A 27,645-nucleotide genomic window follows, 5' to 3' on the forward strand; every position below is an offset into this window, starting at 1 on the left:
CTCATTTGGAATTTTGTAAAGTGAGTTTCACTTGCGTTGTGGGTAGAAGAGAAAGCTGAAAATGGCTTCTAGGAGTAACAACAGAAGGTAAAGAAGCAGGGACAGCCAGTCACATGCTTCCATCTTGCTGCCTGCTGTTAGCAGGTGCCTTCCTCCCTGCATTGTTCTGAATTTTTTAATTTTCTTTTTATGCAGAAAAAAATGAGGCCGAAAATTTAGAGGAAAATGAAGAGCCCTTCGTTGCCCCCTTAGGATTGAGCGTCCCGTCTGACGTGGAGTTGGTATGTGTCCTGCATGAGCACTAGTTGTCGTCATTATTATTTATCATAATTCACTCCTGCTTGTGGGAAAGCTCAATAATGATTATAGCTGCTTTTTAGGCATATAATGCTTTAAAATGGTTTGTGAGTTAATGGAGAAAAAGATCACACCCTATTTATTTTCCCCAAAGGAAAAGGGAAGAATTATAGCAAAAGAACTAGACTGGAGCATCAGGGACTTGAGGAGTTGGGTGTGATTCAGCAGCCATGTAGTTGAATCCCCAGATTTTACTAGCTTAGAAAAACTAAGTCAGGATCAGTGGCGAGTGGGCTGCTCCCCACACATAGATGTAAAAGCACTCAAGATCAAGACAGCGTTGATTTCAGTAACGTTGCTTTGTTCTGGCTTTTTAAAGTGTGATTTTTGGGGGCACTTCACGTTACATTTTCTTAGCAGTTTTCTGTATTGTGATAGGTCCCTGTGGCATCTCCAGGCCCAGGCCGCCCTTCCACTGATGAAGGGGAATTCCACCCTGGTTTTCCTCATCTGAGGGCTTTGCAACTGGTTACTGTCTGTTCAGCATTGACCTTTCCTGCTATTTCAGTTATATCACATTAAATTAAGTTATAACAGGTGTTAAAGCCCAAACCAGGATTTTTCCTTTTTTTCTGAATATTCATTGAGGGATTTCCCCATTCCAGTCACTGTGCTAAGCTGTTTTTTACATATTATCTTATTTAATGCTAACAACCCTATAAGCGAACTACTGTTTACTATCCCTCTTGTGCCAGTGAAGAAACTGAGACTTAGGAAAGTCAAGAATTTGGCTAATAAATGGCAACTGGAAACGGTGGTCTTAACTATGATGCCATCTTCAGTCACCGTGCTTTATGGGATTTTTATATGTTTACTGGGGAGGTTGAAAATCTTTTTGTTGTGTGTGTATACTTGGGAAGGACTCTTAAGTGTTCGTGCCTAGCAGGAAGTTTTTTCTTGGACATTTTCGTAACTGGATTGCAAGTGGCATCGATGCAGGCATTCTCGATTCTTGTTTGTGTCCCACATCCTGAATCACTGCACGGTAGATGCCGGGAAAGCTCCGCACAGAGAGAGCATCTCTCACCTCCCCCTGCGATCACTCGCTGCCACTCTAATTGAGTTCAGCGTGAATTTGATGGTTCTTACCCTTCATTAATCTGATGAAGGGCAATATAAAAATAGCCCTTTTAATTCCTGCCTCCAACGCTTTCCTTCTCTTCCCTTATTCATTTACATATCCTCTCCCTCTCTTTTATTCTTTCAAATATGGGTAAAATAACTTTTTGGATTTTGCCTAGTATAATTACTACTTGTATTGGTCTGTTCTCACACAGCTATAAAAAAATACCTGAGACTGGGTAATTTATAAAGAAGAGGTTTAATTGGCTCACGATTCTGCAGGCTGTACAGGAAGCCGGGCAGCATCTGCTTCTGGGGAGGCCTCAGGAAACTTATAGTCATGGCGGAAGGTGAGGAGGGAGCAGGCAGGTCTAAGCATGTCCAGAGCAGGAGGAAGGCAGGGAGGTGCTACACACTTTCAAATGACCAGATCTTACGACAGCTCATTCACTGTCTATCACGGGAGCAGCACCGAGGAGATGGTGCGAAACTATTCATGAAGGATCCACCCCATGATCCATTCACCTCCCACCAGGCACTGCCTCCAACATTGGGAATGACAATTCTACAGGAGATTTGGCTGGGGACACAGATCCAAACTGATCCAAACTATATTACTACCTATGTTTGTTTCTCCATTTCTAGTATTGATCATTTTGCTGTAGTTAAAGCTGAAATTACCCAAAGATTTGATATCCTGAGACTTGTATTAATATATTTTCCATGTATTATATATGTTGTATTCCTATTTGTTCTGAAATATGTTTATTATGCATGAGAGACACATTAACATGAAGCTTTAAAAAATCACAGTTGCTCCATTTTTATTAAATGCTAAGTGCTCCATCTATATTTAATGCTAAAAAGTTTATACGAAGTTGACTATATGGAATTTTACTTGTTTTTAGTGTGAACAATTTTTTAATTTTTTATTCAAATTTAAATATAGAGGTACAATGGAATTGTGTTGCCTTAATTCCTATTAAAATATTTAATGGCTTTGTGTTCTCAGCCAAAATAAGCATCACTAAGCTCTTGATAGTCTGCCAGATCAAACATACTTGTCACTCATTGGAGAGCAAAGTAAGTCTTAGTGTGTAGCAACTTGCTGTCTTAGTGTGTAGCAACTTGCTGTCTTATCATTAGAGTTTCTTCTAATGATATTATAGAAAGGCCTCTTGAATGTTGTTTTGACTTTGTGGAAACTGAGTGCTTGATTGAGTCTCTCATTTGCGTCTTTCATTTATTTTATGGCAGTGTCAGTATTTCATTCTCATAAGTATTATGTGTTTTTTGGCAGTAATTCATTGTGTAAATTATACACCGTGGTGTCCATGTTAGTGGAGAAAATGTAGAAGACAGAAGTGTCTGCATTGTAAGTTGTTTTAGTGACTAGGCCTCAGAATTGTTTAATTGTGGTTAAGTAGACTATTGCTGCTTAAGGGGGCGGGACATGGTTTGACTCACTGACAAGAGAAGATTGGAGTGATTGGGAAAGACAGCAGGTACTTCAGGAGGTTCTTGGTTTTTAAACTAACTGTTGGTTTAGAACCTAATGATGACAGGATCCTTGAGGCTTTTGGATGAAGAGTAAGAAGTAGTTAGAAATTACAGCACCCCAGGCTGGGTACAGTGGCTCACACCTGTAATCCCAGCTCTTTGGGAGACTAAGGTTGGAGGATCACTTGAGGCCAGAAGTTCGAGACTAGCCTGGGCAACATAGTGAGATCCTGTCTCTACAAACAAGTAAAAATAATAGGCCAGTGTGGTGGCACATGCCTGTAGTCCCAGACCTGTTAGGGCGCAGTTCCAAGGGAAATGTGCTTGCTCGAACACATTTTATGGAAAGTGGGGAAGGATTCGATAGTTGCTGTTGTGTGCAACGCTTATTCTGTTGATGAATAATAACATAGAACCAGCCTTTATGAAGCACTTACTGTGTACCAGACAGTGTACTAAGTGCTTCTCTAGGCATATCTCTCAGTTAATACTCAAAATAATTTTACAGGCCAGGTGCAGTGGCTCATGTCTGTGATCCCAGCACTTTGGGAGGCGAGGTGGGAGAATCGCTTGAGCCCAGGAGTTCAAGACCAGCCTGGGCAACATGGTGAAACTCCGCCTCTACAAAAAATGAAAAAAATTAGCCAGGCGTGGTGGTACATGCCTGTAGTCTCAGCTACTCAGGAGGCCGAGGCGGGAGGATGGTTTGAGCCCTGGAGGTGGAGGTTGTAGTGAGCTGATACGGTACTGCTGCACTCCAGCCTAGACAACAGAGCCAGATCCTGTCTCAAAAAAATAAAAATACAAAAATAACTCTATGAAGCAAATACAGTTGTTGCCAGATGTTAAGGTTTAGAAAGTTAAGAGTAACTGCCCTAAGTTACATGTGTGAGGGTCAGGCCTGGGGTTCCAGCCAAGGGACCGACTCCAGAGCTCTGAACCACTAAAGTTAAGCTTTATCGAATTTGTGCAGATTAGAGCATTATTTCATCATAATTTAGGTACTGTATTGTCACAGAAGGTGGGTGGGGAGGGAAAAAATGTTGATTTATTCTTGAATTACTGTGGAGTGACTGGCCTTTTGTTCAGATTCGTAAGGACTCTTGACGTCTAATGAGCCTTAACTCTTGGTCCCCAATGTGTCTTGCAGGTATTTTCTCCCCGCACTTTGTTTTATAAGTGATTGTACGACTCTCTGTGCAGAATTTAAGTACAGAGTGATATATGTCCCTCTATTCCTTATGGCTTCAGAATTTTAAAGCTTATTTTGGAAGACTTCCCACCCGCAAGAGTTTGGAAATATTTTCCTATATTTACTGCTAGTACTTCTGTATTTGTATTTTTGCCTTTGAATTTTGACTCAATCTGATACTTACTTAGGGCTCTGGGCAAAGCAGGTATTTGATTTTTTTTCTTCCCTAATCCCGTGAGGAGAGGGCTGGCCCCATTGCCCCTGGGGTTCCTTGCTAATTTCCCCGTCTTCATGTCATGCCACCTCCTTCCTGGTCCCCCGATGGGTCTGAGCTCAAGCCTTTTCCAAAGCTCTTAGGAAACCGTACATTTGTGTGGGTTTTCTGACCTGTAGATACCTTTCTCCTGTTTCCCATGCCTCCTCTGGAGCTTAAATTCACATTAATGGAATTTCCAGGGAAGGGGAGGAGGTGTTAGCCCTCTTCCGGGGCTCTGTCAGCTTCCTTAAACAAAAGGCTTCCCCACTGGATTTAAATTAGAAAAACAGTTTCCTTTTCTTAGGCCATTGTAACATATGCATATTTATATGTTGACTGTATTTTTTAAATCTCATTGTGTAGTAGGAGTGATCATGATATTCTTAAATGGAAAATGATTTACCTAAAGTCTGCCTAATAAAGTAAAGAATGGCTTCTTCCAAACCAGATACTTTTTAATCTTATTCAGGGTTGGTAGCCAACCTTGAAATATGTCCGTAAGATGCTTTGTTTTTTTGTAAAATTACTTACACATTGCTTTTTAACCATGGTAATAGTAGTAGTATATAACAAATAGGCCTACTTTTAAGAAATTTTGGATCAACAAGTTGGTTTGGTCAATAAAGAAAGCCTAAACTGGGAGTATCATATTTTCCTTTAAGGGTCGTTACTATGAAGTGATCATTAATTATTGATGTGTTTATGGAATATTCTGTTTTAACAATGAATAACCAGAGCCCCTGAAAATCCAAGTCGTGGACATGCGTACAGTGGGCCTTTAACATGGAATTTAAATTATTTGGGGATTAATGAATAATTGTAGACATCTATCCTTTTTAAGTGTGAAGGATGTTATTAGTTCAAAAATTAAATTAGAGAATTAAGCCATTTATATTTTATGAAGGATGAAGCCCTGAATTCTTAACCATCCATTTTTAATGAGAATAATTGCCAGATTTATTTGCAAATAATTTCCTAGTGTTAATCTCTTTGTTGATATGAAAGGTATTTTAGATGTGTGGCTTTCAGCCTTTGGTCTAACAAGATCCATTTGTGGGCAGGAAATGCTAAGAGCATGAGGTTCGTTGAAGTGACTCCTTAGCAGCACATGAAGGGATAGGGGAGGGCTTTGATGCTGGGAAGAAACTCACCTGGAGTGTCCCATCTGCTCTGGCCAGACCACACCTAGGTGGTCTTCAGCTTGGGATACTGCTTTTAAGTGGGAATGGCAGTGAGCCAGGAACTGTGCAGGGGCTGGGGAGCAGGGCTCAGGTGCAGAAGAAAAGACATGGCGTACTCTTGTGGCTTTTGTTGGATGTCCAGAAGGGCTGTTTTGTAAGAGGGAGCCTCCAAGCTGTGAAAACTAGTCCCCGCTAAGAAGAAGGAAAGAGCAGTGATTCTGGTTATTGAGAACCATGGAATGTATACCCTCTCCCTAGAAAAGTGCTTGTATGTAAAATTCACATGCACAGAGGATTCACAAACCCCCTGAATTCCGTCATAGAACCGAACTTAAATATATAGAAAAATGTTGACTTGGTGCACAAAGAAGTCACCTCCCATGGGTCTGTACCACGGTGGAGTGGCCTGCCTCAGCTGGCGAGCTTTCTCCCCTGCAAAATCCTGACAAGATTTGGAGATGAGGAGTCCGAACAGCCTGGGCTCTTCCAGCTTAAAGTCTCGTATCTCTTAAAATTGACAGTAAAACCAGAGTCATTTCTATGTTTTAATGAAATCACGTGGCCGGTGGACAAGAGGACAAATGGGTGACATGAATATGTGTGTTTTCCCATAGCCACCAACCGCTAAAATGCACGCCATCATCGAGCGCACGGCCAGCTTCGTGTGCAGGCAGGGAGCACAGTTTGAGATCATGCTGAAGGCCAAGCAGGCCCGGAACTCCCAGTTCGACTTTCTGCGCTTCGACCACTACCTCAACCCCTACTATAAGTTCATCCAGAAAGCCATGAAAGAGGGACGCTACACTGTCCTGGCAGAAAACAAAAGTGACGAGAAAAAAAGTAGGTCCCACTGCGTCTGTTCCGTCCAGACTTTGGGCCTGTGTTGTGGGGGCGGCAGGCGGGGTGGTTCTGGGAAAAGTGTGAAGATACGCATTCTTACAGACGCATGGTTGAAAGCCAGACTCGAATTTCTAGAATGTGTCTCAAATCCTGCAGCTAAGGCGTGATCGTTCCCCCTGCTGGTGCACCTTTATTAAATCTTTGGTTAATATTTTATAGATAAATGAAATATAATTAAATATTGATGCTGTCAGAACATAATCATCTGGGTGGGAAATTTTTGCCCTCATTTTGCCCACTTAACATTTCATAGAGAAAACAGTTATATATCCTCTCTTGGATTATTCAAGTACCACAGTGTTCAGGGCTGTATAGCTCAATTATACATGGCACAAAAGTGAAAATTTTACTTGGATTATCTATTTTAAGCTATTATTTTTATAACAGTGTCTCTATTTTGGAGTTCTTACTGCCAAAGCCAGTTAGCTGTATTTTGAATAAAGATGGTATTTTGACAAGTCTATTCATATATATGTATATATATACACACACACACACATCTTCCATTGAATTTTTTTTTTTTAATTGGAGACAGAGTCTCGCTCTTGTCGCCCAGGCTGGAGTGCAATGGCGTGAGCGCGATCTTGGCTTACTGCAACCTCCGCCTCCCGGGTTCAAGCAATTCTCATGCCTCAGCCTCCCAAGTAGCTGGGATCGTGGGCACGTGCCACCACGCCCGGCTAATTTTTGTATTTTTAGTAGAGACAAGGTTTCACCATGTTGGCCAGGCTGGTCTCAAACTCCTGACCTCAGGTGATCCACCCGCCTCGGCCTCCCAAAGTGCTGGGATTACAGGCGTGAGCCACTGTGCCTGGCCCTTCCACTGAATTTTGTTCTCTTCAGCCAAAATAAGTTTCAAATCAGTTGTGTAAATCTTAATGCAGATCTCATCTTCAGGTTTATTGTAGTTGTTTATTTCTGTTGCTATTATTTTGCTTTTCATAAATCAGTACAATTTTTGCCCTTTTTTAAAAAAAGGAAAAAAAAAAGGCAGAGAGAAAGAAAGCATACAGAGCCCCAGACCAGCTGGTGCTCGATGCTGGCAAGGAGTCACCAAATGGGCAAAGGTCGCAATCCTTTCTATCTGGCCTTCTGAACAACTTGGGTGACTCTAGGGAAAAATTTCTAAAAGTGTTTTTTCGACAGATAACCAAGATAACTTGGCTGCTTCTAAGTTTTTGCATAATTAATTTGTACTTTTTTTCTCACCAAACAGCAAAATCTTGAAATGTGATTTTGATTTCAGAATCAGGAGTCAGCTCTGACAATGAAGATGATGATGATGAAGAAGATGGGAATTACCTTCATCCCTCTCTCTTTGCCTCCAAGAAGTGTAACCGCCTTGAAGAGCTGATGAAGGTTTTTATCTCATTGTTGAACTATATTTTTATGCCACCACAAAACTTCTGCTAATGTAATTTTGGAAAATTTGAAGCATGTCATTCTTGTGTGTTACAGTTGTATCTTATTTTATCATCATTGAGGTGTATTTGCATTTTTGTTTTTAGCTGGGTGACAAAGCATCTGCTTCTTTGGTTTCTTACCTGTCTAGCTTATAAAATTCGTGAGCATTTGCTCAGGATAATTTTACCATTTTATTACAATTTTACTCCTTTGAGATATTTAGAGTTCCAAGTAGAGTGTTGGTTAAGACTTGAAAATTGTTTTGTTGTGCGGGTGTGGTGGCTTACACATGTAATCCTAGCACTTTGGGAGGCTGAGGCAGGTGGATCACCTGACATCAGGAGTTCAAGACCAGCTGGCCAGCATGGCGAAACCCTATCACTACTAAAAATACAAAAATTAGCCAGCCGTGGTGGGTACACCTGTAATTCCAGCTACTTGGGAGGCTGAGGCACGAGAATTGCTTGAACCTAGGAGGTGGAGGTTGCAGTGAGCCAAGATCACACTACTGCACGCCAGCCTGGGAGACAGAGTGAGACTCAAAAAGAAAAAAAAATTGTTTAGTTGTGATATCATCATAGGATTGGATTTTATAGGTGATCAGAATATATGCATCTTCGAGTCCTATGTTACCATCATAGATTGTTTTTAAATAAATATTTTCACTTCTAATTCTCCCCTCATCTGTGTGAAGAAACCACTCAGCATTATCTTGTGGTTAATTCACACCACTCTGCCATTTGCGACATAAAAAACAGGAGTCTATTAGATTTAAGCATCTGGTTTTCAGCAGTTGTGCAATGTGGGTGACCTTTTGTGGGAATGATTGCTGATTGATTGGACTGGAAAAGCTATTGGTGATTAAAAATCAGAAACTCCTATAAGGAAAGACAGTTTCAAGTTTTGCATGGGGTTAGACATTCACACTTTAATTGGTGTCAAACTAGTCTTAGTTGTTCGTCTGTCCTTTTCTTGGTAGTTATTTTGGAAATTGAAACCCTGTGTTCACTCAGTTCCTCTGAGACAGCCAGCTGGGGCATTTGGCCACAACTCGTTAGGACCTCCATGGGTGCGTGCATGTGTGTGTTTTTTCTAAGGCATGTACACTGTGTCCCAGAGGTGAGCCTTTTGCAGCAGAAGAGTTCTGCATGGTTCAGAATAATGAATGCTAAGGCTGTGTCTTCTCTGTTTCCAGCCCTTGAAGGTAGTGGACCCAGATCATCCCCTCGCAGCACTTGTTCGTAAGGCACAGGCTGACAGTTCCACTCCCACCCCACACAATGCAGACGGTGCACCTGTGCAGCCCTCCCAGGTGGAGTACACGGCAGACTGTGAGTACTCACTGTGTATGTCCTGACCTGTGTTCAGCTGCCTGTGACAGAGCCAGCTACAGGGCTCTAAACCCCAAGTGTTCTGTCCTCCAAGTGTAACAAGTATGGAAGCAGGCGGCCCAGAGCCTGCACATGGTCCCGAGGGAGAGTGCCACGAGGCTGCCCTTTGCTTGGCCCAGTGTTGGCAAGATGGCTGCCCTACTCCAGCATTAGCTGTGCATTCCAGGAAGGAGGAGGACCGGCAAAGGTAGCTGGCTGCCTCTGCCCTTCTTTCTTTTTTTTTTTTTTTTTCTGAGGCGAGGTTTCACTCTGTCACCCAGGCCAGAGTGCAGGGATGCAAGCATGGTTCACGGCAGCCTGACCTCCCAAACTCAAACGATCCTCCCGCCTCGGTCTCTCTAGTAGGTGGGACTACAAGCACTATGACACTGGGCTAATTTTGATTTTTTGATAGGGATGGGGTCTCACTGTGTTGCCCAGGCTGGTCTCGAGCTCCTGGGCTTAAGCAATCCTCCTGCCTTGGCCTTCAAAAGTGCTAGGATTGCAGGTATGAGCCACTGCTCCTGGCCCTGGCTCTGCCCTTCTTTAAATATCTCCACCCAAGCCATAGCTAGTGGCTTCCCTTACCTCTCAGTGGCTAGTGTCCTGTCACGTGGTCTCCCCACTCAGCAGAGGCAATGGTGCCTCCGTTAAACACGTTGCTGCCCTAAACAAAGTCAAATGCTGTTAAGAACAGGGAGAATGGGAGACACATAGTATTGTCTAACACAGTTGCTTTCTTTAAAAAGGTTCACAGCAGGCCAGGCGTGGTGGCTAATGCCTATAATCCCAACACTTTGGGAGGCTGAGGTGGGAGGATCACTTACGCACAGGAGTTTGAGACCAGCCTGGACAACATACTAAAACCCCATCTCGACAAAAAATAAAAAAAAATTAGCTGGGCATGGTGGTGTGCCTGTGGTCTGAGCTACTTGGGAGGCTGAGGTGAGAGGATGGCTTAGCCCCAGGAGGTTAAGGCTGCTGTGAGCTGAGATTGCACTGCCACACTCTAGCCTGGGCGATAGAGCAGTACCCTGTCTCAAAAAGAAGAAGAAAAAAGAGGCTTACAGCGTAAGTTAACATATGCACTGAGAAATTAGATTTCTTTTTCTCGCTGATTGCAGTTCTTTTATGGTATTCATTAAAGGTAAGTCTTGAAGGTCCATGCAGGAGATCATTTGAAAGTGTTTGACGTTGGTTCCAGCGTCAGGTCTTTCTGTAATTGTTTTATTCAGAGGTTAAATATGGAATGAGGAAGCTTTAGCAGAGCCGAGGAACCACCTGCTGAGTCTGCTTCCCAGGCAGCTCTGGTACCCTGACTCCATTTGTAAAGCTTATCTCCTTCAGTTCAGCTGGAGATGAATTGTTAAAACATCAGCTCCTCTTTATTTGGGACAAGCTTTTGTAAACATCACAGCTGTGTTCTTTGCACTTCCCTTTTAGCACTGGCACATACTAAATGTTTTTAGACTTTAAAAAATTAGTTACTAGAGTGAACTATCTGCATGTGTCCCCCCAAAAACCTTTTAAAGCTGAGAATGTCTTTAAATGATTAAATCAAGTCATATCAAATTTCACTGAATGTTCAAATCAGAGGTCAGCTCTACTGCTACAGAGGTGCGTGTTCAATAGTGTAGGCAGCCAGCTGTCTGAGGTGCTCTGTAGATCACTCCTAACGCCCAGTCCTCACTGCATGGATTTTTGGATAGACGGCCACACACCTTTAAGTCCTGAGCCCCACTCGGCAGCCTGTGAAGCTCCTGCCCTGGAGTCATGGGGCGCTGTGCTCTGCCCAGGATGCCTGCCCACTGAGGGACCATCCCTCTGCTTCCTCCTTTCCTTTTCCAAGCCTGTCGTTGAGTTTGCTTGAACCAAATGCATTGTCCGTGCACGTCCACCAGATCCCTGAAGCTGCTGCAAAGCAGAGGACTAGAAATTCAGGGCGGGCTGACCTTGGTTATTTGCTGTGCTAATCACTGGTGGAAGAACAGCCATGTGCAGACCCCGCAGGACCAGGCAGGATGGTGGAGCCGGCTGGTAGTGGCCGTTCTGTGACACACAGCATCCCCTGGTCTGGTGGGAATGTGATCTGAACTGAGGCATGCAGGGGTAGCATTGTGAGCCGTCTGGGTCAGAAGGCTTGGTACATTCCCAAGGGTTCAACGCAGGGCGGCCAGAGCCCACGCACTTTGGTTTCTTCCCACCTGCTGGTGGCTCCCGAGACCACTGATAAGCCGTGACAGCCTCTGCAGGAACCCCAAGCTTACTCTGTTCAGGCCCCTGACTACCACCACCCTGGGCACTGAAGGCACCCCACCCTATCCTCCCAACTGCAAGGGCTCTAGTAGGGGGTGCCCTCTCCTCCCCTCAATACGGTGCCGTTGTTTTGAAACTCATTGTCTCCTCTCGACACAGCAAGAGTAGTGGATACACACATGTGAGAGTAAGGGTGCCTGGGGGCTGGTGAAAGCGTGCGTGTCTGCTGTTAGGGTCTGTGGGTTGTAGACATATGCTCCTGCGTCAGCCATAGGGGTCAGAGCCCTCCTATGAGCCTCCTGGCTGAGCACAGCACTCAAGGCCACCACCACGGTCCCACCCATCTTGTATCTGGAGGGTCAGAAGGTGGGGGAGGTGTCCTCATCCAGTTTCCAAGAAGAGCCGAGAGCTAGAACTTTGGCTCTAAATCACTGTAAAACCTAGCAGAAATCAGTATAAACCTGTACTCAGGCGCTCAGCCTCATGGGATGAGTGGCTGTGGCGTGGCGTTACGTCGGGTCCTCCAGCACCACTTAAGCCCGGGCAGTGCGGCCATTGCAGAATCTGCAGAGGTTCCAGGGCGCCTGACTCACACGCGCCTCCCTGCCTGCCGTCTTCCTCTGCTACCCTTTGAGTACCTTGTTCTGCCTGCCTCATGCTTCTGTGTGCTGTTGAAGTTTCGTGGGTGAAAGTCCCTCATGACCTCGTCTTCACTTCCTGGGTTTTCAGTGAAGTTGTTGCGGAATTTGGGGTTCTGTGTGGCAGGTTGTTGGCAGTTGCAGGTGGAGACAGCAGTCATTGATCTACCCAGGTTGGTCATGATTAGGGAACTGCCTGTAATTCATGGACTGACTACTATGTGGTTATTAGTTTGTAATCAGTCATTGATAACAACATTTATTTACAAATACAGTTCAAATAGAGGGAACACTGGTCATAGTTTTTGGGTTGAGTTCCGTCATGCTAAAGTTCAAGATAATATTGTTAAGTTCATTATATGTAGTTTCCAAAAGTATTAATGCAGTGGGATCTCAATTATGCTTAAAATAATAAACTGGAGAGAGCTGTGCAAAAAATACTATGAGGCTCAGAGCTACCTCTCAAATTGGCATTTGGTTGATTTTTTTTCTCTGCATACTTTTTTCATTTTCATAATGTTTTTGAGTATGCATTACTATTTTACTTTTTTTTTTTTTTTTTTTTTTTTTTTGAGACGGAGTCTCTCTGTGTTACCCAGGCTGGAGTGCAGTGGTGCAATCTCGGCTCACTGCAGCCTCCACCTCCTGGGTTCAAGCGAGTCTCCTGCCTCAGCCTCCCAAGTAGCTGGGATCACAGGCGCTCGTCACCACGCCTGGCTAATTTTTGTATTTTTAGTAGAGACGGGGTTTCACCATGTTGGCCAGGCTGGTCTCAAACTCCTGACCTCGGGTGATCCGCCCGCCTCAGCCTCCCAAAGTGCTGGGATTACAGGCTGAGCCACCGCACCCAGCCGTGTTGCTATTATACTTAAGAAACAAAGTAAAATACAAAGTTCATAGAATAACTGTAACGTTTGAAATGCCGGACAGTGAGGACAAGAGCAGCCCATGGCTTGGCCTGAGTTTGTGGCAAGCCCAAGCCTGTACAGATCTCCCGAAGTTCCTTCTCAGACTGTTGTGAGGACGTTGCTGAGTTGCTTCAAGAAAAGACCTTAACTCATGGGCTCTGTCTGATGAGCCTTGTGAATGTAGTGTATGAGGTTGGTGGGCTATTTTGAAATTCCTGCTTCAGCCAGCACAGAGGAAGGTTTGAGGGGCCCCTTTCTGTCTTGGGCACACCCAGCCCTGCTCAGGAGAGCTTGAGAAGCAGGTCTGCGGATTCTGCTGCCCTTGGCTGCTCTCGGCTTGCTCCTCGTCTCCGCCTAATGTACCCAGTGTGTTCACAGAAGTGTTGTCCCATGGGGTTGCATATACAGCCTGTTATTCCTGTATCTCTAATGTGTGATTTTCCATGCTCTGGGCATGCATAGCTTCGTTTCTTAAACAGCCAGCTTTCTACAGAGAAGGCACAACCGTCAGAGGCATTGAAGTAATTTTCAGAAGAGGGCTTAAATTGTGGGCTTTGCACTTGGGAAGTACTCTAGTAGGATACTGGAGAGAAAGCTGTCTGGAAAATTACTAACATTACTGATAACATTTTGGGAGACTCTCAGTTGGGGCAAACCTGGGGCCCCGTGGGGTCTGGAAAAGGGCGGGGCTAGTGTCCTTGGAGCACGTCAGCTTCCACAGCACCCAGTTACTTTTCCTGAGGACAGAGGAGTTGCATGTGAGGGAGGAGGCGTGATTTAAAGCATGAAGAGAATCATGCCCCACAGTGAAACCAGAGCCCTGTGGCCCGCGTTTCAGACCACTGCCAACCATGGACACCAGAGACAAGCCAAAGGACATTTTGGCCATGGACTTGAAACGTCAGCTGTATGAGAGCGGGCGGGGGATGGCGCGGTCTCCCTGGTACTTACTGGGCAGGTGCGTATCGTCAGGAGCTCCTCACCCTGCCCTGTGAGAACTTTCCTATGTGTGTCTCTGCCATCTCCTCCTCCTCCCATTCCTGACCTGTGGAGCCAGGGGTGGATTGGCAGGCCTATGAGGCGCCTTTCACATTGAGGGTCTTAGGATTTGCAGTCCAGCTTTGCAGGGAGCGGCAGTTTGTCATTTGTAGGAGGAAATTTCACGATCATAAAGCACGGCATGCATCCTGAGAGCCAGGCAGCGACGCTGCCTGCACTGCCCCAGCGCTCAGAGGGCCACAGGAGCAGGGCTTCCTCCTTGCCTCTGAGCAGTGGAGCCAAGGCTGGAGGTGGGCGCAGCTCCATGTTCTCGGGGGATTTCTTCACTGTGTTTCTTGGGGGCTCACCGACTGCAGCCGTATTCCTGGAGAGAGAAGGAGGCCTGTCACAGCATCTGTGACAGCCCGGAAGGAAACAGCAGTCCATACAGTCCCCTCAGGACAGGCACAGAGGACTCCACCCTGGAGTCACAGGCTTGGTGAGGTGGGGGACAGTCAGGGGTGGGCCCCGAGGTGTGCAGAGTGTGTGTTCAGGCTTGTCTTCCTGCCGCAGTGCAGCAGCCCTCCCATGCCTGGGTCCTGGCACCTGCCCCTCCACTCCCCATGCAGCTTCATCCTCCAGGGCGTGGTCTCCAGATGACTTACCTCCTAGATACAAACAAGACCCCAGACACACACATGGGAGCCCTGAGCCCCCCCTGGGGCAGAGTGACACATGGGAGCAGGTCAGTGCCCTGTGTGTGGCTTGCCACCATCATTTGGGAACTATTCTTCTGTCCTAGGTGAGTGCCCACCCTGTAGCACTGAGACCCAACAGCTCAGGTGACAGTGACACCTGCAGCGGAGGCTGGGGAAGCATCAGAGCCTCTGCTGTGGTGGACGCCAGGTGGCCCCTGGCACAGAGAGCGTGTTCATCGCTGGCTCCTGCCGCCCTCGAGGACTTGAAGGCTGACGTTGGGCTGGGTGTGGCTCGTATGTAGGACAGGGCCCACACACTGGATTCATGTTTTTCCTCACAACTTAGAATAGCAAAGTTACAGACTTTGGGTTCTTACAAAGACAAGAATGAATGTCTTGGCTAACCATGATCTTACCCAAGAGGACTTAAAATGAATGTGCAGGAGAAATGAGAAGAGGACTTAAGATCAAAAAGAGAGTGACTAGGAGGTCAGAGAGGCAGCCGCCCACCCCACGCACTCCCTGCTTGTAAGCCGGGGCCCCATTGTTGTGTTACCACACTTCTGTTTTAGAGCCTGTTACGGTTTTGAGTTACACAGACATGTGTGGGCTTGTGCATGTTTGAATGCCCTGTGGACCCGGAGCTCCGTGAGGCAAAGGCTGGGACTGTCTTACTAGCCAGCGTGCTCCTTGCACCTCGATCCAAGGGGCCACGGGGCTCCCAGGAACATTCACCGAGTAACTTCAGAAAAGTGAAGAGCGGAAGTTCCAAAAGCACCTGGTGCTTCCTGGGAGAAATCACCTGCACAGGTCCCTTGGATCCAACTGACATGTGAGATGAACGAGCTCTCCCTGCGTGCGCACGTCTACGTACGCTCGTGTATGCTGAGGAGCAGGCATTGGAACACGACGGAGCTGCTGCTGCTGCAGCCGCAGATACCGTCTCAGCCGGCATGGCGCATGGGGGCGGGGTGGGGCAGTGACGGGGGGCCCGCTCCGAGAGACAGACAGGTCAGGCCGGAAGCGACTGTCCGTGAAGATGACGCTCATACCATAACCTTAGCAGCAAGCTGTTGCCACACAGTCACAAAAGTGGGAGGCAGCAGCAGAGCAATGTGGCCACAGGCACTCGGACTCTCCAGAGAGCTGGCGAGAGGCTTTCCTGGCTGAAAGCAGTGACAAGTATTTGGGTCTGGGGGACAAGGGAAACTTGGAAATGACAGAAAAGCCCAAAAATCAAGTCCCCACAACCTCCCCCCGCGATGAGAGCCGTCGTAGCCATGGGCTGTGCATCATCCCTACACGCCCGTGCCTGAAGATTTATGCGCGCTTTCTGACGAACAGCCTTTGCAGTTGGGCTTTGTTGTGGCTGGATGACTCTGAGCCCTTTGCTTTGCTTCTCTAGGCCTCAGTTTTCCCATTTGTACCATTAGGGTATTAATTTAAATAACAGAAGCACTCTATCGTATTCTGAATGGGACACCAGTTAATTCTGGAACATTTTGGAGGTTTCCCATTGTTCCTGTGAACCCCAGGGAGAGTTTGAGAAACAGATGATAAAGGGAAGACACGATTGTAAAGTGTGATGCTGCCATCGAAAGCCTCATAGTTGGCACTTTAAGCAAAATAGGCGGTTAAAAACAGGTCTACACATGCTGTGTGTGGACCCAAACCATGAACACATGCTGGGCCCCAGCCCGTCTGTTGCTGTTCCCTTGGTCTTGGCGTCCTGTGGTCCTCACGTGAGCTGCACGCAGCGAGCAGAGCCCTGACTTCCAGTCTGGGTTTCTGTAAAGTGATGCCGGGCTTATATTATTTCAAGGACTTCGTGGTTACTTCTCCCTCCTGGAGTTGCTCTATGGCTTTTTAAAGCAGCTGACTTTTTATCCATCTTCTCAAAGTATTCAGCTTCATTTTCACAGAAATGATAATTCTCATCTCTCACTCAAATTTTATGTTTGCATAAATTTTCATCAAACACATAATTACAGTAAGTTTAACTGGAAAAAATAAGAGAGACTCTACTGTTAAAAGCAAAAAGGCCCAGGCTTCTGAAGAGACGCCCCTTCTCCCCTGGTGTTTGTCATGGCACCAGCCAACGCAGCAAGATGGAGCCACCAGTCCAGCCGGGGAGCTTCTGCAGTGTTTCAAACAAGGCGGCACCAGCACAGAAATCCACAGGCCCTGCAGTGGGAAGGGATGAATGAGTCCCCAAAAACAGATCCAAATAAAAATAAGGACGGAGAAAAGGAAACACCAAGCTAACAGGAAGGGGTGTTCTAAGACACAAAGAGCTACTTGGAAAACATCACATAAGAGCCTCACTTTCACCCAGTATCAGAATCACTTCCAGATGTAAATGCCAGTTGTGGAAATTCTTAGGAAAGTAAGGATGCTTCAGCAGAATGAAGAATCATCTATTTTCAGCCAGCAGTTATATTCAATTAATTTTTTTAAAAATGAGGGGGGAAAAAAAAGCCTGTATGTCTAAACAGCTTTTACAATCAAATAGGAAAAAATTCTGATAGTCTAGTAGAAAAAAGATCTGCAGTGTGAATAATTCAGAGGTAAAAATGCCCATACGGTTTTTAAAGACTCACCCTCACTGCCTGCTCACAGGCATCGTGTCCGCCGACCGTAGAACCTGAAATCCGTAGTAAACACCCCTCCAGCCCAGCGCTTTGGTTCAGCTCAGCTCCAGCGAATGTTAGGATGTGAGGCTTCGTGTTACAGTAGAAAGGAGCGCATTCATAGGCACACAGAACACTGTGCAGGTCTAAGACTTAGGAGAAGACGGAGATTTCTAGGCTGTTGGAATGTTATTTTGTATATGCGAGTTTGGGTAGCTTAATAATAGAGATTAAATAAAAGAAATGCAGACGAAACCTACAATGGAGTGCCATTTTTCAGCTGTCACTCAAGCAGAGAAAAGGTGACAGACGTTTATTGTCGGTGGGGGTGTAGATTTGTGCCAGCGATGTGGTACTTGTGGAGGGCCAGCGGGCAGTCTATCAGTCTAAAACACACGTGCCTCCAACCCAGGATGTCTGCTCTCATTTACTAGTATATGGGTGAACATAGCCACATAGATACTCATCATAGTACAGTTTTAGTAGTAGCAAAAGACTGAGGCGACCCACATCCTCGGTGGAGGACTAATGGAGTCCCTCTGGTGTGCTCTCGCGGTGGGCTGCGGAGCTCTGGGGGTGGGCCAGGGCCCGAGCGCTGCAGGGCCACCCGCCGGAATGGCTCTTCCTGAGGGTGGAGGCGAGGTGACTCAAGGGGAGGGCAGCACGAGGCAGTCCGTTCACGTCGGAAGGGGAGGGAAGTGTCTGTAGTGCTTCTGTATCAGCACCTAAAAGGGCAGGTAAGAAGGACCAGTGGCCAGCAGAGAGGGGAACTGGAAGGACGAGGTCGCAGACAGGAGTGGCTGACTCACCTGTCCGTTTGCGCTGCTTGCATTTTTTCAGCGTGACTCGTCACCCTCTCAAAACATGCAGATTGACGTGGTGCTTATTTTGAGACTAAACTGGTATCCTGAGTTAATTCCTTACAAGTCTGTATTTTAATAATACGTGCTTTTATCATTTTGTTTCATCAGCTCAGTGTGTTTTTGTTTAGGCGGAAGTGGCCCCCGTAACATCTTTCCCCCGTAGAGACTTGCATACCCAGTACTGCTGTGTCTCGTGGGAGGCTGCTGGGTCACTAAGCTTTTCTGGCTTTCATACGCTGGGTATTTAATAATCACCTTAGGATATACTCAGTCATTCTTTCTTATTTACTTCCTACTGATGGAGATTTTCCTACATTTTGGCAGCCTGGGAAGAAAAGCATCTATTTTTTTCCTTAAAGTCCAGCAGAATTTTATATATATATAAAATATGTGTATAAAATAATTTTTCTAGAAGCTCATTAAATATAGATGTGTAAAACTAACAATTTATTTCATTTATTAATTTTCCTGACAATGAACTACTTTTCATGCTCTTTATTTTTCATTACTTGTCTTCTGCTATTTAGCTATAAATCCTTATAGAAGAGTATAAATAAATAAAAGTAATTATGCAGGAGGTAGTCATAGTGAAATGCTGCCCACTGTGATAGCCTGTGGGTTTTTTTTAATAAAATGCCAACTCAGTTTTTCTTAATATTCTATAAATATCTGAAGTGAAATTAAACCATTGCGCGTGGCTACTATAGATATTTTCTTGCTTCTATCCCTGTTTTTTAAATGTGCCTTTGCTGTTTATGGTATATTTTTCCTGCACATCATGACTTTGAAGTTCTTTACTTACTTTCCAAACCCATTTTTAAAAATGGTTTTATTGTGTGTCAAGAGAAGAAGGAAGAAAGCAAAAATGTTACCCAGGATTCCACCATCCAGAAATAGCCATTAGTGAACATCATTAGCAAAGTGGAAAACACTGAGGTCATCGTGCTAAATAAAAAGGAAAGAAAGAAGCTTGTTATCTGTGGAACACAAAGATCATCTTTATGCACGAATATCAATTAAAATGTTGGATGTGTCTCTAGAAATACTTATGTTAAAGTGGAAATAAACTTAATTTTACTTAAACAGAAGAGCCTGCAATCTAAAAATGAAGTAACTGTCGAACTTCGGATGAAAGTTTCTTTTATGCCTAAAGAATTCAGTTCTGAAAAAAGGTTAGGAGAACATTGAGAGGTTGTCTTTGTAGATATTTTTTAAAACTGTGTATTTTTCCTGATTTTTGTTGGAATTATTCAACTTTTTCTTTGCATTTAATATATCTCGAACATCTTTGTATTAACAGTGCATGTGTATCTCTCTCTTCTAGCTGTAGCAACTGCCTAGTATCCTGTTGTATAGATTTATTATGAAACAGCCCTCCATTAATTGATAATTTGATTATTTGTGACTTCCAATTATTTCTACTTTTCCAGTGCTGTAATGAACATTTTTTTTTTTTTTTTTTTGAGACAGGGTCTCTCGCTCTGTCACCTAGGCTGGAGTGCAGTAGCGTGATCTTGGCTCACTGCAACCTCAACCTCCCAGGCTCAAGCTATCCTCCCACCTCAGCCTCCTGACCAGCTGGGACCACAGGCATGTGCCACCACACCTGGCTGACTTTTTAGATAAATTTTTAGAGGGTCTTGCTATGTTGCCCAGGCTGATGTTAAACTCCTGGGCTCAAGTGATCCACCCACCTTGGCCTCCCAAAGTGCTGGGATTACAGGCATGAGCCACTGTGCCCTGCCAATTATTTATTACTTTTAAGCACTAATGTGGTATAATTCTATATGCAAGATAAAAATCTTAGAAAATAAACAGCTAGGTCAAAGAGTATATGCATTTGTTTAAAGTGTTACCAGTGACTGAGCAGTTGCCTTCTGAAACATTGTGTCAATATGCATTGCCACCGCTAGGATATGAGTGCTTCTTAGTTTTGTAACCATTTAAAATGATTTGAATATGCTGATATAGAAATATATTTATTTAAGAGTGAGTAGGATAGTCAATATACTATATTTATCACTTTGACTTTGGTTCCTTTAAAGTATAGAAATATTATTTTTATATTATGAGAGTTTATAAATAGTATTTGCGTTCTATTATTCCCCAGTTGCTTTTTTTTTTTTTTTTGGATGGAATCTCGCTCTGTCTCCCAGGCTGGAATGCAGTGGCGCAATCTCGGCTCACTGCAAGCTCCGCCTCCTGGGTTCACACCATTCTTCTGCCTCAGCCTCCCGAGCAGCTGGGAGTACAGGCGCCCGCCACCATGCCTGGTTAATTTTTTGTATTTTTAGTAGACAGGGTTTCACTGTGCTAGCCAGGATGGTCTCAATCTCCTGACCTCGTGATTCACCTGCCTCAGCCTCCCAAAGTGCTGGGATTACAGGCGTGAGCCACCGCGCCCAGCCCCCAGTTGCTTACTTTTAGTTTTATGGTTGACTGGATTTGTTTTTTCCCTGCAGCTTCTCCTTTTGAGTTATTTATTCGATTCATCTTTTCTTGATCATTTGAATTTCATAAACAAGTACGTTTTTACAAGGGCTGTAGTTCATGAATTCTGCCTGTCAAAAAATGCCTGCCTTTGACCTTTATGTGAACAGGACGGCTTGTCTGGGTATAAAGCTCTTGGGTAATGCTGTGGGCCTCTCAGATCTCTGGGAACTAGAATCTGACGCTGTCCTTTCCACTGCAGGGTGGCCCGGGGTAGCTGGATGGGTCATGACTACCTATTTGGGTTTGTTCATTGGTTGGTTTGCTTTCGTTGCTCCTATGCTGCTCTCTGAGTTTTTTCACGCTTGAAAATCTTTCTCAGCTGCCTTTTAACATAAATAGCAATTTGCAGGGAACGATGCACCGAGTCGCTTGCCTAGGATTCAGAAGTGGAATTGAACGTTGCTGTGGAAAGGGCGAGGCCAGCCCTGTCTTCCCTACCCTGCCCTGGGAGGTGGATGCTCTTTCTGACCCAACACATCTGAGGAAGTCTTGCTTTACCCTTAACTTTTATTAACTTAATTTCCCATTTTTCATGGACTGTATTGTATACCTTTCAGTCAAAGATTCAGTTCTCATTTCTGGGAAGTTCTTTTCTGTTGTGCCTCGAGCACCTTTCCTGTCCCACACATTGGTGCCTCTGCTTGAAGGACACAGTCTCTTGGTTCTGGTCACCTTTCTTCTTCGAGCCTGTGCTCCCTGTGTTTCTCTTTGGCACTCAGCAGGACTGTGTCCATCTTCCCTGTCAGCGACTTTTTTCAGCCATGTCTATTTATTCCTTGTAGTTTAAATTCCATTGGTTTTGCAATGGTATTGTTTGGATCCTTGGCTGGTTTTCTAAGCTTTACAGCAGGGCCCCACACCCTTTCTATATAAAGGTGCATGTCTTCAGCCCTGCAGCTGCCCAGCCTCTATGCAGCCCCTGCTCTGTCCCTGGGGTGTGGAGGCAGCTGCAGATGGTCGTAGACCCATGAGTGTGGCAGGGCTTCACTAAAGCTTAATTGATGGATACAAGACTTTTCATTTCTTTTTTTTTTCTTTTTTTTTTTTTTTTTTTTTTTTTGAGATAGAGTCTCACTCTGTCGCCTAAGCTGGAGTGCAGTGGCACAATCTCAGCTCACTGCAACCTCCACCTCCTGGGTTCAAGCAATTCTCTGCCTCAGCCTCTCGAGTAGCTGGGATTACAGGCGTCCGACACCATGCTTGGCTAATTTTTGTATTTTTAGTTGAGACAGGGTTTCACCATCTTGGCCAGGCTGGGAACTCCTGACCTCGTGATCCACCTGTCTCGGCCCCTCAAAGTGCTGAGATTACAGGCGCGAGCCACCGCGCCCAGCCTAGGGTTTTAATTTCATACAATTTTGATGTCATAAAATATTATTTTGTTTGTTTGTATTTTTTCAACCATTTAAAAATGTAAAAACCAGGCCAGCCATGGTGGCTCACACCTATAGTCCCAGCACTTTGGGAGGCCAAGGCAGGTGGATCTCTTGAGCTCAGGAGGTCAAGACCAGGCTGGGCAACATAGTGAGACTGTCTCTACAAAAAAAAATTAAGAAAATTAAGTGACCATAATGGCGCACACCTGTGGTCCCAGCTGCTGGGGAGAGTGAGGTGTGGGGGTTGGCAGAGGGGAGGGCATCGAGGAGTTCCATGCTGCAGGGAGCAATGGTTGTGCCACTGTACTCCAGCCTGGGCAACACAGCGAGACTCTGTCCAAAAAAAAAAAAAAAAAACAGTAAACACCATTCTGCTGATGGCTGTACAAGAACAGGGAGAGCGCCTGCTGGACCCTGCCTCACAGCCTCCCCCTCTGTTGCATTTGGTTATGTTACCTTATTTTTGTGCTTTGTTGAATTCCTGTCTTCCCAGATTCATCTGTGGCTCAGAGAGCTCAAAGGTTCCTCGGGTCACATGCTCCTCTAGCCTGAGATGCCATTCACATGCCATGCTACTTCCCTCCGCTGCTTTTCCTGGGGGCGTGTGCAGGGTCTCATGCCATCTGGTGCTCCTTCTTCCCTGGTGTGCAAGCCTGTGTGTTCTTGGTGTGGGTGGATTCTCCTTGATGCTCTCTCACCTTCTCTTAGCTCCTTTTTCTTCCCTTCCAACAGCCTTCTTGGGAAGACCTATCCTCTGCTGTCTTTCGTGAGATTCTAAAAATGTCCTAGATTGGATTTCCTTCCCCCAGTGAGGGAACTACAGGGAGAGACATTCTTGAGTATCACAGCATATGTGTCAGGCAGGGACCCAGGTCCACAAGCCCCGTTCTCCTCACTGTCAATATCCCCACGGCAGGTCATTGGCATTTCCACCTGCTTCTTTCCATGGTGGGGCCCAGGTCTCACTTCAGCCACTTGCTCTCTTTACCCACAACTCTCTGGAACCTATTTTTATGTAAGAAGTCTTCAAAACCTCAGTACAGCATTAAAAATGGAAAGCTTTTTACTTTGAGGGTCACTGATGAAAATGGTAAGTTATGTTTAGAGACAGGCTTTTTTTTTTCTAGAGGAAAGTTTTATTTGCCAGAAAGAGGTGACTTTTAAGCACAGTGGGCTAAAATTCCAAATAGCTGGTTAAATGCCCAAAACGGATTCATTTTGGTAGTTTCCCAGTTTGACAAATGAGTAATCTTGCATCACTACAGAAGTCATTCAGGTTTCCCTAATCCAATTTGGTGATGTCAAAACAAGTCTTCTCTTGTTGGGGGACTTTTTTTTTTTTTTAAGATACTAGGTCGTCTGGAGGTTACAACAAAATACAGTGTGGTTGTGATGGACTGCATGTTAAGTGATTTTATTGTAGGTCTTGGCATGTAAGAACCCATTAACAGATCATTGGAAACCATTCTTTGTTGTGATATGGATAGCCTCGTGGTTTATATTAGTCTGTTTTCACACTGCTGATAAAGACATACCCGAGACTGAGGAGGAGAAGAAGAGGTTTAATGGACTTACAGTTCCACATGGCTGGGGAGGCCTCACAATCATGACAGAAGGCAAGGAGGAGCAAGTCATGTCTTACATGGATGGCAGCTGGCAAAGAGTTTGTGCAGAGAGACTCCTGTTTTTGAGACTATCAGATCTCATAAGACTCATTCACTATTATAAGAATAATGCGGGAAAGACCTGCCCCCATAATTCAGTCACCTCCCACCGGGTTCCTCCCACAACATGTGGGAATAGTGGTAGTTATAATTCAAGATGAGATTTGGGTGGGGACATGGCCAAACCATATCATCCCCTCTCACCCCTCCCAAGTCTCACATCCTCACATTTCAAAACCAGTCATGCTTTCCCAGCAGTCCCCCAAAGTCTTAACTCATTTCAACATTAACTCAAAGTCCACAGTCCAACATCTCATCTGAGACAAGGCAAGTTCCTTCTGCCTACCAGCCTATAAAATCAAAAGCAAGTTAGTTGTTTTCTAAATATAATGGGGGTACAGGCATTGGGTAAATACAACCGTCCATATGAGAGAAATTGGCCAAAACAGAGGGGCTGCACAGGCCCTGTACAAGTCCAAAATCTAGCAAGGCAGTCAAATCATAAAGCTCCAAAATGACCTTTGACTCCATGTCTCGCATCCAGGTCACGCTGATGCATGAGGTGTGTTCCCATGGTCTTGGGCAGCTCCGCGCCTGTGGCTCTGCAGGGTACAACCTCCCTCCCGGCTGCTTTCACAGGCTGGTGTTGAGTGTGGCTTTTCCAGGCGCACGGTGCAAGCTGTTGGTGGATCTACCATTCTGGGGTCTGGAGGATGGTGGCCCTCTTCTCACAGCTGCACTAGGCAGTACCCCAGTAGGGACTCTCTGTGGGGGCTCCGACCTCACCTTTCCCCTCCACACTGCCCTAGCAAAGGTTCTCGATGAGGGCCCTGCCCCTGCCACAAACTTCTGCCTGGGCATCCAGGCATTTCCATACATCCTGTGAAATCTAGATGGAGGTTCCCAAACCTCAGTTCTTGACTTCTGGGCACTTGCAGGCTCAACACCGCATGGAAGCTGCCAAGGCTTAGGGCTTCCACCCTCTGAAGCCACAGCCCAAGCTGTACCTTGGCCCCTTTTAGTCATGGCTGGAGCAGCTGGGACACAGGGTACCAAGTACCTAGGCTGCACACGGCACAGGGACCCTGGGCCCAGACCATGAAACCGTTTTTTCCTCCTAGGCCTCCAGGCCTGTGATGGGAGGGGCTGCCATGAAGACCTCTGACATGTTCTAGAGACATTTTCTGCATTGTCTTGGGGATTCACATTCGGCTCCTGGTTACTTATGCAAATTTCTGCAGCCAGCCTGAATTTCTCCTCAGAAAATGAGATTTTCTTTTCTATTGTCAGACTGCAAATTTTCCAGACCTTTATGCTGTGTTTCCTTATAAAACTGAATGCCTTTAACAGCACCCAAGTCACCTCTCAAATGCTTTGCTGCTTAGAAATTTCTTTCACCAGATACCCTAAATCATCTCTCTCAAGTTTAAAGTTCCACAGATCTCTAGAGCAGGGGCAGAATGCCACCAGTGTTTTTGCCAAAACATAAGAAGTCACCTTTGCCTCAGTTTCCAACAAGTTCCTCATCTCCATCTAAGACCACCTCAGCCTGGACCTTATTGTTCCTGTCACTATCAGCATTTTGGGCAAAGCCATTCAGCAAATCTCTGGGAAGTTCGAAACTTTCCCTAATTTTCCTGTCTTCTTCTGAGCCCTCCAAACTGTTCTAACCTCTGCCTGTTACCCAGTTCCAAAGTCACTTCCACATTTTGGGGTTATCTTTTCAGCAGTACCGCAATTCTGGTACCAAATTACTGGATTAGTCCATTTTCACACTGCTGATAAAGACATACCTGAGACTGGAGAGAAAAAGAGGTTTAATGGACTTAACAGTTCCACATGGCTAGGGAGGCCTCACAATCATGGCGGAAGGCAAGGAGGAGGAGAAAAGTCATGTCTTACATGGATGGCGGCAGGCGAAGAGAGGCTGTACAGAGAAGCTCCTGTTTTTGAAACTATCAGATCTTGTGGGACTCATTCATTAACATGAGAACAGTGCAGGAAAGACCCACCCCCATAATTCTGTCATCTCCTACCAGGCTCCTCCCACAACACATGGGAATTGTGCTAGTTACTAATCAAGATGAGATGTGGGTGGGGACACAGCCAAACCATACCAGTTTTATCTCAGTTGGAAAATACTTGGACACAATGTGTGATGAACCAAATAATAAATGCTTTTAAGTATTTGGGAGGATGGGAAGGAAGATCATATTTTCTTAAAAACTGTGGGCTTACATCTTAAGGAGTTTTTGGTTTGTTTTACCATTTTTATTCTTGCAATATGAGATTTATGTTATAGAGAGCTAGTAGATAACCACCCTGCCTAAAACAAACAATTGCCAGAAGGGATCTTTTAGGAATTCTTGAAAATTATCTGAGTTCAGGAGATGAAGTCAGAAGTCATGAGAATGGAGATAATTGAGTGGAAAAGAGAAACTTGCAGAAGGAGAAAGAGTTTCTCCGCCCTGATTTCTCTCATTCACTTCTAGAGGACCTTGAAGGTTTCTAACATCCCCTGGGTGTATTAGGCACTTTCCTCATTCTTGAGAATGCAGAATTCAGTAATAAAAACAATTATTCTTGAATCGTGTTGTCAATGCCTGACATTTACATGCATAGAATGTGGACCTCTCCTGGGGTGCAGGTCTTCACTGTGAATAAGGCAGCACTCTAACTGTAGGCAGAGTAAGATTCTCAAATCAGGCAGGCTGGCACAGTCTAAAGGACCTAAAAATACCTGTTTCAGGGATCTGCATCTTCAGATGGTAATGAAACTTTTAGTAAGGCTTTTTTTTTTTTTGGCAAAAAAAAAAGTAGTATTTTAGAATTTTACATTAAATAGTGGAATTGCCATGAAAACAATTTATTCTGACATCCATCCAGCAGCCGAATAAGCCTGCAGGGAATGGCGACTCTTGGCAGCGGGTCAGGCTGTGGGCTTCAGAGCGGGCCGCTTCCTGGCTTACCAGCCCTGCTAGGGTAAATCTGCTCTCAGCGGCTTCCTCCTAGAATCCAGCTTGAAAATTAAATGGAAATAAACAAACATCGGTTATGGTCTGGGAAATTTGCTACATATTGCATGTTCTGTATGACACACTAATACATGTACATGCGTAGTATTACAGATGACTGCATATATTGGTGAACCATTAGCCTGAATTGGAGAGGAGATCTCGGGTGAGTATTGGGAACATGCACATCATCTTTGCAGTGCAGCCCACCTTGTATCTCTGAGAAGTCAGTGTGCATGTGGAGAAGGAATGGAAGGGAATGCAGGCAAGTTAAGATCACCCTTGAGAGGTGGTTCTCAGATGGAGCTGTGCTGCCTTCCTAGCTGAGGACCTACAGCGTTGTTGCAGTGTAGACTCATGTAATGGTGCCATCTTTTAAGCAAGTCTTGACTTTTGATGCCTCATTTGCTGCTGCTAGACCCAGGCGGAGCAAGCTTCTCTGGCATGTGGGTCGTTTGTTTGCAGTGTGCATTTGGTGAAATTGACAGCTGGGTTTTGCTGTCCCCCGTCCCCGCCTGGAACATCAGTGTTCTGAGCCTGTAGCCAGTGCTTTTCTGTGACTCCTCTTTCTTTCCTGTGTTCCTTCCTGTTCTTGTTGCTTGTATGTTTGCTTCTGTATTTTGCTGGAGCACATCCTCCAATAGTTTCCCAAGAAAGGGTACGTAGGAACACAAAGTTTTTTAAATTCTTGGATATCTGAAAATGCCTTAATTTTGCCTTCCCATTTGACAGGTAGTTTGGAAGCACCTAGAATTGCGGGGTGGGTATGACTTTCCTTAAGAATGTGGGTGCTGGATGCCGCCATCTGCAGGAGCCTTTGCTGCCATGGAGAAGCTCATGCCGGCCGGGCGCGCTGGCTCACGCCTGTACTCCCAGCACTTTGGGAGGCCAAGGCGGGCAGATCA

The 27,645-nt window shown here is 45.3% G+C and overlaps 1 protein-coding gene across 6 annotated transcripts in view; it reads left to right on the forward strand.

Moving 5' to 3' along the window:
- The window catches only part of SFSWAP (splicing factor SWAP), a 90,453-nt gene that overhangs the window by 8,220 nt on the left and 54,588 nt on the right, over positions 1-27,645 (forward strand). For all 6 annotated transcript variants that reach the window (XM_509484.9, XM_003314031.7, XM_063786150.1 and 3 more), the window contains exons 4-7: positions 196-281; positions 6,163-6,388; positions 7,695-7,807; positions 9,048-9,183. In XM_509484.9, coding sequence (XP_509484.3) covers positions 196-281; positions 6,163-6,388; positions 7,695-7,807; positions 9,048-9,183 — 561 coding nt within the window. The remainder of the gene's footprint in view (positions 1-195; positions 282-6,162; positions 6,389-7,694; positions 7,808-9,047; positions 9,184-27,645) is intronic.

This window comes from Pan troglodytes, chromosome 10 (genome assembly GCF_028858775.2).
Source record: "Pan troglodytes isolate AG18354 chromosome 10, NHGRI_mPanTro3-v2.0_pri, whole genome shotgun sequence".
In the NCBI taxonomy this organism is placed as follows: domain Eukaryota; kingdom Metazoa; phylum Chordata; class Mammalia; order Primates; family Hominidae; genus Pan; species Pan troglodytes.